The sequence below is a fragment of the Lissotriton vulgaris genome, chromosome 1_1, assembly GCF_964263255.1.
Source record: "Lissotriton vulgaris chromosome 1_1, aLisVul1.2, whole genome shotgun sequence".
In the NCBI taxonomy this organism is placed as follows: Eukaryota; Metazoa; Chordata; class Amphibia; order Caudata; family Salamandridae; genus Lissotriton; species Lissotriton vulgaris.
The window spans coordinates 1,559,988,886-1,560,001,973 of record NC_141685.1 but is presented as its reverse complement, the minus strand read 5'-3'; the positions used below and the strand labels follow the sequence as shown (position 1 = coordinate 1,560,001,973).

The 13,088-nt window shown below is 38.4% G+C and overlaps 1 protein-coding gene across 1 annotated transcript in view; it reads left to right on the top strand.

Moving 5' to 3' along the window:
* Window positions 1-10,272, top strand: part of SCYL2 (SCY1 like pseudokinase 2) — a 392,954-nt gene extending 382,682 nt beyond the window's left edge. The window contains exon 18 of the mRNA XM_086918030.1: window positions 9,344-10,272. Within this exon, the coding sequence (XP_086774156.1) occupies window positions 9,344-10,000 (657 nt within the window). The 3' untranslated portion in view covers window positions 10,001-10,272. The remainder of the gene's footprint in view (window positions 1-9,343) is intronic.
* The last annotated feature ends 2,816 nt before the right edge of the window (window positions 10,273-13,088 follow it).

The following is a 13,088-nucleotide window of genomic DNA, read 5'->3' as shown; positions in this document are numbered from 1 at the left end:
AAAGACTGTCAGCATCGGTCAAGGTCTAAAGGTAGCGTCCGCTCCCATGACTGGTCTTCTCTACACTATAAGTCCTTAAGGAAGCCCATTACCTTTCTCTTTCAGAAAGAGCATTACAGAAGGAGAGCAACTTATTTGATGAGGCTGGATGCACCAGCCAGTCGGGGGTTACTTGTGGTTCGTTCTGGAGGAGGACTCGTCCAGCAGTTTGGGATGATCTGTTTCCATGAGGAACAGGGTAAATACTGATTTGAGTTAAGGCAACCCTTTGTCTCAAGTGGCGAAAACTGATTGGTTAGAATGCTACCCCAAGCAATTGCCAGCATTCCTCCCATCACCTTTTGTGTGCATTAGATCTTCTGTTAATGTAACTTGTAACAATAACAGGATATATATATATATATATCTACCTATATACCTATATAAATTTTGCCGGAAAGTCAAACTAAGGAAATATTTTTCAGAGAAAAAACCTCAGAGAACTGAACAACCAGTGGAAGATAGAAGTCTATCATTCATTACTCAAAAGGATTTACCAACCATGAGGGCTCTGACACAATTGGAGGAGAGCTCAATCTCAATGGAGGAAAATGAAAGCTCATTTCAATCAGACATTGACTTTTGCAAGAAATCTGGTTTAACCACAAACAAAGGAGGGCATAGTGGTCTGGGGAAACTATCACAATTCTGTCCACAATTACCACCTGGGAATAAAGTCGGCCTATTCCATGAAATAATGGTGGAAGAAATATCAAGATTATCAAGCAAATCCATCAATAATAAAACCGAAATATGGAATAGCAAATCAAGCAATCTCTCGCCAAGAGAATATCAGGCGATGTCAGAACTTAAGAATGATACCACCATAATAATAAAGTCCTCAGATAAAGGGGGAAACATTGTGGTGCAGAATATGACGGACTATATCAATGAGGCGAAACGGCAACTAAACAAACAAGATCATTATATATTACTCAAGAACAACCCAATGGAAGACTGGACAGAGGATATCATGCCCTACTATTGGGCTGGAAAGATCGAGGATTGATTGATTTTAACGAGTACTCATATCTGAAAACGGATAATCCCATCATAGCCACTATATATTTCCTGCCGAAAGTGCATAAGGCAATGAAAAATCCACCTGGCAGACCAACAGTGAGCTCCATAGGATCATTGCTGGAAACAACTTCAAGATTTATCGACATATTCCTGATGAATTATGTAACATCACAACCCTCCTATCTGAGGGATACAATGGATTCTCTCAACAAGATGTGAAGCATGGAATGGAAAACAGGATATCTAATGACAACTATAGACGTATCATCATTATACACCTCGATACGCCATGAGGATGGAATAAGAGCCATCAAGAAGATCTTGGACACGCGATCAATCAGCCAATTGGAACACTCCGCAATGCTGATTGACATGTTGACCTATTGCTTAAACCATAATATCTTTCTTTTGTTGGTAAACCTGTACTTACAGAAGCAGGGTACTGCAATGGGGACATCTTTTGCTCCAACATATGTGAACCTCCTGATGGCCATCTGGGAGAATGAAGTTGTAGAACATGAGAAGAAAAAACATTCAAAAATCAAAGAATGGTGTCGTTTCATCGACGACTTGTTTGTTGTATGGGACGGGAACAAGGCGGAGCTCCAAACTTTTTCATAGATTCATTGGAAACCAACAACTACAATCTCCACTTCACATCGTCCATAAGTGAAACCAATTTGGTATTTTTGGATGTAGAAATCTTCATTTTGAACAATCAACTGTGCAGCAAGATACATAGAAAACCAACTTCTTGTAATAGCATCCTCCATCCCAATAGTGGACATTCAGCAAAATTGAAGTGGAGTATACCCTACGGCCAGATGTTAAGAGCTAAACGAAACTGCTCTGAAGATGGGGACCTGAAGCAGGAAATTGAAAGAATGAGTGATCGTTTTCTGGAAAGGGGGTACCCAATAGAAGTACAGCGGTATTAAGAATGAATTTGAAAGAGAGAACAGATCTCCTAATACTAGTAATTAATACAAGAGAAATGAAATATGGAACAGGAGAGAGAAAGGAAAAAACTTGCCTAATCATGGACTTCCACAATCAAAGTGATGATCTGAGGAGGGCACTAAAGAAACATTGGAAGATTCTGTTACTGGATGAAACCTTGAAGGAGAGTTTAACATCATTCCCAAGTGTCACCTATAGGAAAACATCCTCACTACGAGATATCCTAACCAAAAGTCATTTGAAGATTAGACCACCAATGAAGTCATCTTGGCTAACCACTCCTGGATTTTGGAAGTGCGCAAAGTGCAAGGCCTGTGAACATGGTCTCAATATTACAGAGTACAAATTGCAGAATGGCAGGTCTGAAAAAATTGTGGATCACATTACATGTGAATCGAAATATGTAGTCTACAGACTTTCATGCCCGTGTGGGAAATCCTACATAGGAAGCACCATCAATAAATTGAAACTAAGGATACTCCAACACCTACGTGCGATTAAGAACAAGGACCCCAATTACCCGATGGCAAAACACTTTGAGGAATTCCAGCTAAGTGATTGCAGCCAATTAAAATACTCAGGGATAAAGATTAGCAAACAATCACAAAGAGGGGGTGATCGCACTTTGCAACTTCACAAACTGGAATCTAGGGTAATCCTGGGAATGGGAACGGAGTACCCTTCTGGGCATAACCAAGATGCAGAACTGTATGTACATCTGTAAATAAACTATACGACTTTGAAAATGAATAATTCAGAAAAGTGAGACGTGGATCTCCAATATCAATTAGCTTAATGTATATAAGTGTATATATCTCAGAAAAGAGTGACTTAACTAACCCATCAAACCTGAGTGGTAATGAAACATAACAGCTGCAAGAACAATTGATCACAAAAGTCGACATTACCAGTTTCTCTTAAACTATGTACCTAAAAAAGACAAATATAGAAGAATAACTCAATTCATATAAGTGTCATAGCATGAAATCTGTAAATAATGTACAAACGAATGAGGAATTGAATTGCTCTTAATAGGACAATTTGGAAGTACATTACTAGAGAACAGATCTTGGTACTTTACAGAAATGAATAAGTTACTAATACAATGAGATCGTACTAGGAAGTACAGGAGAAATATACATATACAAAATCAGTTGCAAAAAGAACATTAATGGATTGAGAATTTGGGGACATCTGTAAATTATTGTAAATAGTGTACATAGTGGGAGTGACAATGGAAAAACTAATTTATCAACTGTCGAAAGAGTAAATGAAGTGATAGAATGGACAATAGCTAATTACTTTAATTTGACATGGTGATCAACAAGTACTTTACTATGAATGAGATAACTCTAATTGAAGTTAAAATGCATGCTGCGTACAATGAAATCAGTGCGATTCTATTCGTACTCAATTATGATAATGTACGTGTACTTTACTGTAAATATCATTTGAAATTTGAGCTATAATCTTTTCACTCAAGAAAATGGCGCCTACCTTTTGGCCGTAATTTGTAAACAAGGTTGACTGTCTAGAGGAGCAATAGAAAGGAAAAACGGGCACGCTCACTAAGTATTTAAAGAAGGTTTAGGCATCAGGGACTCTATGGTCCAGTGGAAGGCTGCAGGAGCCGAAACGCTTAGGCCGTCCTATTTTGCATGTAATTTTGCACATGGTGTGTAAAAAATTAAAAAGAACTTTTGAAAACTTACCTGCTGCTGTGCCGTGACTTCTGCCAGAAGGGAACCAGAGGGCTAGAAGATTCGAAGTAATATATATAGATATATATATTAATTCCTCATGTTTGTGGCTCAATGGCGCCGGAGCCTTGGCGCTTCTGATGCGGTGCAATCCTCCACGGCGGAGCCAAGCCGTAATATATTTTCCCAACCTTCCTTTTTCCAGAAGAAATGGAGGCGCACTCACCGGCACTTGCACATTAATTTTCTTTTTATTTGTTTGTTTTCAACCGGTTTATCGCACAACCAACGCGCGTTGGTTGCGCGATGACCCGGTTGAAAACAAACAAATAAAAAGAAAATTAATGCGCAAGTGCCCATCAGTGCACCTCCATTTCTTCTGGACAAAGGAAGGTTGGGAATATATATATATATATATATATATATATATATATATATATATATATATATATATATATCCTGTTATTGTTACAAATTACATTAACAGAAGATCTAATGCACGCAAAAGGTGATGGGAGGAATGCTGGCAATTGCTTGGGGTATATATGTGTATATATATATATATATATATATTTATTTATTTCTTGGAAAAGAACAACGAGGAGTGAACCCAAAATCTCGTGCAAAATCCTTAGTGCTTTATTTAGTGCAAATAATCAACCAGCAATCCGCCATGACTCGTTTCGCCTCCACCAAGAGGCTTGATCACATGACCGACATATACATACACACACACATATATATATATATATAATATTTTGCACAAAGGTACGCCGCACTCAGAAATCCTTTCTTTAGTGTTTTATTCACACAATGCCAGTCTGTCTCACCTATGTTTCTCGGCCTCCCAGGGTTTTTGCTCACGGTTGGGAGACCTGTCTAATCGTCACGTGCAACCTACATTGTGCAAAAAAGTTAATTGAGGCCATTGGTTCAGCCTTACGTCAGCAACCGCTGCTGTGCAAACTGGTTTATATATATCTATATATATCTTCAGAACAACTTGGCAGTGTCCCCCACCAAAGTATCCACGGCACAGAGGGATTCCACATATATATATATATATATATATATATATATATATATATATTCACTGAAAAAACCATAGGTTATAGACCATATATAGTTAGGAATTCGCATTTACAAAACCTTATTTTACTCACACAAAACCATTGAAGTTCCATATATAGTTAGTTGCACTAACTATATATCGCGCACCCGCAATCCACTGCTGATGATGTCACATATTACATCATTCATGACATGGTCAGTGACATCACTGATGACATCACTGATGACATCTCAAATGACATCACTGATGACATCTCAAATGACATCACTGATGACATCACTGATGACATCTCGTTTGACATTACTGATCACATCACTGATGATATCATTCATGTGATAATACGATGAACCTCTTCAGACTCTAATATAACCTTAGATACAATCAGTGCACACAGACACTCACAGACTGTCACTCATCCATGGAGTTACTCACACACCTAGTCAGTCATGCAAAGAATCAATCACACCTCCATTTCCTCAACTATACAGTTATACAAACTTTACTTATTCAAACATATACTAACACATATTTACTCTCTTATACAATCCCTGATACAAGTTCACAATGATCCATACAGCCACTCACACATTCACTGGCTCTTATGCACAGTTATTTATATATCTCAACTCTCACATGTACTGTGTTTTACATATGTACTTACTTTGACATGTAGCACTGAGATATCCATTCACTCACCAATACACTCATGCACACAGTCAACCGCCCATACAGCTGTTTCCACATGCACTTTTGAAACCATACATCTAGTGAATCAACTGCTCACACATCTATGCACAGAGTCATACACCTCCCAGCCACCCACACACACACTCAGTCTCCCATACAAATACTTGGGCAACCAATCAATAACCCATATAGTTACTCATATAGCTACTTATCAACACATGCAACAGTTTACAGAACAACAGACATAATGATGCACAAATTAAGACAGTTTAGTCACTAACCCATGCACTCAGTGAGACACATTAAATCACTCACTCATACAGTCAGTCATGCACCTACTAAATCCTTCATCCAGACACTTATAAATCCACTCATTCTTCAATATGTAAGACATATTTTAACTTTACAGAAACATACAGTCACTGGATGTTGTCATCAGTGATGTCATCAGTGATGTCATTTGAGATGTCATCAGTGATGTCATCAGTGATGTCACTGACCATGTCATGAATGATGTAATATGTGACATCATCAGCAGTGGATTGCGGGTGCGCGATATATAGTTAGTGCAACTAACTATATATGGAATTTCAATGGCTTTGTGTGAGTAAAATAAGGTTTTGTAAATGCGAATTCCTAACTATATATGGTCTATAACCTATGGTTTTTTCAGTGAATTTTCAAGGTTTTGTAAATGCTAATTCCTAACTATATATGGTCTATAACCTATGGTTTTTTCAGTGAATTTTCAAGGTTTTGTAAATGCTAATTCCTAACTATATATGGTCTATAGCCTATGGTTTTTTCAGTGAATATATATATATACATACATATATAAACATATATCATCTGTATATCTATATAAATACAAACATAAATGCATGCATACATATACTTATATGCATACAGATGCATGTTATTTACATGAAAGTTGAAAAAACACTAATAAAAGCAAAGCTAAAAAGCCACCTCATTACAAACAGAATGGCTTTAACTTAAACGAGGGCGAGATCTATTGCATTTTCAATGCTTGTTTACTTTGGTTCCATCAAGAAGGCATTCAGATGTGTCACACATTTGCCATAAATTCTGAATGTTAGCACTCTAGTTGCACATTAGATCACTGTAGTACAGCTACTGCTCACCAGGGACGTCTGCTGCTGGTATTCAAAGTGCATGTTTCAGTCTGCATGTCAGAATTTTTTTAATGAAATAGAAGAGGATTTGAGAAGTCACTCAAAATGATCCCTAATTTTTCTTTCTGAAGCACTAATCATACTTTCTATGGCAAAATTAACCCCCTCATGTTGTTCCTTTTTAAATTGAGTGTTTTCAGACTTACCACTTCATTCCAATCAAGATGGCTTCTGGTGTGCCATACTTTTGTCATAAGTAAGACTGTTAGCGCTCTAGTTGTTCTTTAGAACACTCTGGGACATTCTGTCATTGGGCTATACTTGGGGTACATCTGGGTGATATTTGGGCTACATTTAGGCTCTTTTGTCTCTGGTGGCCATCTTGGGAGACTGTATGTCAGAATTTTTTAATGAAATTGAAGAGGATTTGAAAAGTCACTCAAAATGTGCCCTAATTTTTCTTTCTGCAGCACTAATAATACCTTCTATTGCATAATATACCCCCTCATTTTGTTCCTTTTTAAATTAAATGTTTTAAGAGTTACCACTTTATTCCCATCACGATGGCTCCAGGTGTGCTATACCTTTGTAATAAGTAGGGCTGTTAGTGCTCTAGTTGTTCTTTAGAACACTCTGGGACATTCTGTCATTGGGCTATACTTGGGCTACATCTGGGTGATATTTGGGCTACATTTGGGCTCTTTTGTCTCTGGTGGCCATTTTGGGAGACTGCATGTCAGAATGTTTTAATGAAATAGAAAAGGATTTGAGAAGTCACTCAAAATGTGCCCTAATTTTTCATTCTGCAGCACTAATCATACTTTCTATGGCAAAATATACCCCCTCATGTTGTTTCTTTTTAAATTAAATGTTTTAAGAGTTACCACTTTATTCCAATCAAGATGGCTTCAGGTGTGCCATACCTTTGTTATAAGTAGGACTGTTAGCGCTCTAGTTGTTCTTTAGAACACTCTGGGACATTCTGTCATTGGGCTATACTTGGGCTACATCTGGGTGATATTTGGGCTCTTTTGTCTCTGGTGGCCATTTTGGGAGACTGCATGTCAGAATGTTTTAATGAAATAGAAAAGGATTTGAGAAGTCACTCAAAATGTGCCCTAATTTTTCATTCTGCAGCACTAATCATACTTTCTATGGCAAAATATACCCCCTCATGTTGTTTCTTTTTAAATTAAATGTTTTAAGAGTTACCACTTTATTCCAATCAAGATGGCTTCAGGTGTGTGCCATACCTTTGTAATAAGTAGGACTGTTAGCGCTCTAGTTGTTCTTTAGAACACTCTAGGAGGCTGCAGTAGAACACAAAGGAATCAACTGACAGTCTCTGTCCTTGTTGGATGTACATGTTTTACTGAGAATGTCAGACTTCATTTTCACATGACTGAGGAAGATAATGTGAATTTACAGAAAATATGCTTTCAGTTTAGCTTATAGATCCCCTTCCAAACCACTGTGGGAAAATCATGAGATATTAGTTTTCTTTCAAACAATATTCATGATATCACAGCAGAAGGTTTTTTCACATGGTAAAATCACCTTAGAACCCACCACAATTCCTAAATTGAGTATGGTACCATCAATAAATGATTTATAATGTAACTAAAGTCCTAAAACCCTCTATTAACTACAATGCTTTTTAATGAGGTGCTATCATGTATATTGGTCCCAAGATGGCTGCCAACACTTCTTGGATGAAGTGCTGACAGCCAATCAGATCAGATGTGTGGTTAGGCTCCGCCCAGATATATATCTTTTTTTGAACCTAAATTACTCAAAATCCACTGGAGCACATATATTGAGACCTAGCAAAGGCACATCGGGCTAACAGTCCCTACAATTTTGCCAAGTTTCGTGCAAAGCCATTCAGCCGTTCGAGCTAAAAGTGAGGCCAACCGCCCTATGGAAATTAACATGGGAAAAACGCGTTTTGGGACCCCCTTTTTTCTCAGCCCCCCCTTGATGAAACCCCCCCAAATTGTCAGGGGCTGCTCAGAAACAAAATGTTCCATTTTCCTGAAAATTTCAGCCAATTCAGTCCACAAACGCCAAAGTTATTAGACATAGAATTTTCAAAAATCCCATAGAGAAAAAATCCTAACTATATATACCTACTGGCGACCGCCAGTAGGTAATATATATATATATATATATATATATACACACACACACACACACTCGCTCTGCTCTTTACAAACAAAATGGAATATGCTTATGTGGGACATACTTTTAATAATGTTCAGATTAGAAATTGTATAAAGTCAGCTGTTGTGTAAATGCTGTAGTGAAAAAGGAAAGGGCACTATCAGAAAAAAACTGCAGAGATGGAATCGGATACAAGCTGACATTTTGAGAAGAAACGATTAAAGTACACCCCTTTTAAATTATATTTTATCTTGTTGAAGGTTAGTAGTTACATAGTGTACATTTTCAATAATTTGTCAATCAAAAAAAGGTTTATGGGTGGGTTGGGCAGAATATGCGATTGCTCACCTCATGGTACATCGCAAGTCCAGTGCCAGCTGCTTATGTGGCCAGTACCTAGTGTGTAATAATAACTGAGGGTATACAGACATAAACAGAATTGTTGAATGGATTACTTAATATTTCAAGAAAATGAATTGTAGTAACCTAACTGCTATGTTTATGGTATGCATGCATTTGCTACTAAACTGACAACATTTTCTATTACTTTCTCTATTTTGCAGACAAAAGACCTAACAAACATGTTAATGGATAACAATATGGCTTCTTTACAAGGGAACATTAGAGCTCCTCCTTCGAGTGGACTTTTACCTGCACCGTCCTTTGGAAGCACTCAAGGAATTTCTTCACCAGTTGACAACATGAGCACGTACAGAAATGGGACAAATGGATTCAACACAAATATGCCATTTCCAGGTCCGGGGCTCGGTATGGTAGTTAGTAACTCAAACCAAAATCTATCCAGCGGATACAATTCAACTGGACCAGCCAAGTTGAACATGATGGCACCTTCCAACATTCCAAACTTCAACACTTTGAATGTCTCGTCATCAGGACTATCACAGCTGTCACACCAACACAAACCCCCAGCTGATATGTCTTCATTAGATAATATTTTTGGTTTTCAGAAACCCAAAGTTAGTATCAACCAAATGTCACAACAAAAACCAAATCCGTGGCTTCATCAGCAGTCTTTACCATCTCAAGCGTCACAGGACTTAAGTGGACCGTCACTTGGAACACAGGCTATCACAACAGGGCAAACTGGTTTTGGTATACAAGGAAATCCATTTTTTAGTCCGCAGAATTTTGCACACCAAACAACCAACACAACGAACAGCAGATCAGCTAGCAATGATTTAAAAGATATTTTTGGTTAAAATATACAGATTTCATAATGAAACTATAACTGTAATCATGGGAAAGCTGTTGGACACTTGTATATATATATTTGGTAAAATATTACTACTAGGTTACAGTCAAACCACTGAATCCAGCATTTCTTCAAGTAGGATGAACGTGCCGAGGACCAATGTGGATTCTGCAACTACAAATGTGTTGTTTTCAAGCTATTTAATGTTTCTCTTCCAGATTTCTTATATTAAGCACTGTTTTACTGGTAATAAAGGGCATCACAATTTGAGTACATTTACATTGCTGTATACTAACAATGTCATTTTGCATTTTTGCTACCTTTATCACTGTTCAGAAAATAGCAGCTATATTGCATGCCTTACTGTATGATTCTGGGTCGTAATACGGCATAATTGGCATATTCTTTGTTTATTTTACATTTGGTACAGAAAAGAAGGCTTATTTAAATGCCATTCCTGGATCGTTTTGTTTTGGATTGGGCCACAGGTAGTAAGCAGGAGTGTATTTTCTTCAGGTGATACATGCAGGGATAAGAGTGACTTAGCTTTGAGAAGATATTGGGTTAGTTTGTGGGCTTTATAATCATTTAAAAATCTCTTGGTAACTATCAGTTGTTTTGAAACACTTCATTAAGAATTAGTTCTGCAAAGCTGATGTAGCACAAGTCGGTTTAATGCCTTTATATGTTAAACGCCTTACAGGCGTGAACTGAATCTAACCAGCAGCCTGCAGGTCCCATGTTTGAAGCCCGTTAGGATTGACTCCGAGCAATAGAATAACACGCATTGGCATAGCCAGTAGGTCTATTTAGCACATTAGAGCAAGACAAAGGCTGAGCAGCAGAGAGGTTGTAATGTAGACCCTTATGCAGTTCACAGGCACCTGAGATGGGGCAGAAGGATTCACTCAAACAACCAACTGCATTAGGTCAGAGACGATTCCACCAGCAACAAAGCAAACACAAGGAGATGATGGACGGAGGGCTGAAACTTTTCAGACAATCAACCTCAGTCACAGATCTGAGTTGAATCATTGTTCTTTAGCTCACTCCGCCACCCCAGTTCAGACCAGCCATATTCAAATCAGTCTTGGCTCTATTCCTCATGGGAACAGGCCAGACCGAACTGCCAAGCCAGGTCTTGGCAGCTCGGGCTGGATTGTTCCCATGAGGAATAGATTCATTTGCATATGGCAGGGTCTGAACTGGGGTGGCGAAGTGATCTAAAATGGATTCAACCCAGATCTGTTACTGGGGGTGAGTGTCTGCAAAGGTTTAGCCCTCCGTCCATCATTTCCTTGTGTTTGCTTTATTCTTAGCAACATACTTAAAAACTGGTGCACTGTCCACGCACAGCCACTAGATGGCATGATAATACACAACAACCAACCCTAGGCTATCTTCAAACAGCAATTTTTTAAATTTTTTTTTACTATTCCGCTATGAATTGAGAGAGGATAAAGCGTTAACTGATCTAAGTTTTGCCAAAGTGAAATTAATGTCTACTGCATTGAAAAACGTGAGAGTAGGTAAAGGAGAGCAAGACCCTAAAACAGTGGTCTTCAAACTTTTTAATGCCGTGCCCCGCCAGAATAAAAAAAAAATGAAGGCCCGCCCAGAATCTTTCACAATTATTCAATTAAATTTGCAATGTTTAAATAAGTCTGGACTTATTTAAACATTATAGCTATGTTAAACCTTTCGAAAATGCAATCAAATACATGATTGGCAAACATACAATTCTGGTTAGTTAGGCCTTGCTAACATGGGAAAGTATAGAAAGTGTGATTATCCCAAATTTTATTTTATTTAGTGTTGTATATAGTGCGAACGTGACTCATTAGGGTGTCAGAGCGCTTAACAGAGATATAGCGGTCCCGAATGTGACCATTAGCAAGCAACATAAACTTATGCTTGAAGATAATATTATAAAACAGTGAACAGTAAAAGTTCTCAGGACTTACATTAATATCTGAGACTGATAGAGTATGGCAAATTACCTTTGACCATCAAAAGACTCAAGAGTTCATAGTTTAGCTGAGCGCTCATCTTAGTAGCTTAACGAGATAGGGGACCCAGGAAAAGACTGTGTAGATCCCAATACGAATAGGTTCAGGAAGTCATGGAGGGGCCCTCTTATTATGAATCTGTAGCGAACGACAGGTTAGTCGATCGACAGGCGAATTAGTGGATTCTTTGTAAAGAGTTATGGTAGAAATTTCCCCATTAGGAGGATCTCAGCCTTTTTTTAAAATTTTGAATGGGATGGTATTTTTCTAATGTTTGGCGCTAGCGAGTTCCAGATTCTTGGTCCGGCGCCTGAGAATGCTCTGTTGTATTTTTTCTCCTTCTGAAAGCGTGGTAGTTCCAGCACAAAATCTTTTGCGCCTCGAGAGTGCATTCCTCCTCCGGATATCATCACTTTCTGGGCAAGGTATGTAAGTGTTTTTGAGTATAGTGCCTTATGTGTGAAACAGGCCAGTTTGAGTTGTACTCTGGCTTCGTATGGTAGCCAGTTCGGAATTTTAAGTGCGGAGGGATGTGATCAAATTTTCTAGATCCAGTTATGAGTCTTAGGGCTACGTTGAGACAAGCTTTTAGCGGAGCTGTTGAGCAGGCCAGACCAGATAAAGTTGAACATCCCTTTTCGATCCTTACGATGACCAACGCCTGAACCACCATTTTGAGGTCTTACGTTTCTAGGAATGGTTTCAGTCATACCAGGCATTTTTAGCCAACAAGTTGATGTGGCTTCGCATGTTCAGGTTCTTGTCCAGCGTGATTCCTAGTGATTTGGCTGAGTCTGCTAAGATCGGTGTGCAGTGAAGCGCGGCGATCAGTGTTGTCCATTCCTTTATTTCAGGAAAAGAGTTGAGGGGGGGTAATTAATAAGAATTCCGTTTTTTTGCTTGTTTAGTTTAAGCCGATTACTTGTTAGCCATTGAATGGTAATCTTTATCGCTTCATTCATTGACTTGATCTCCTCCAGTGACAAGACTTTAATGCCAATCTGTGTGTCGTAAGCATACATATGAAACAAGACGTTGGCGTGTCGTAGACTTTGAGCCAGAGGTTCCATGTAGAGGTTAAAAACA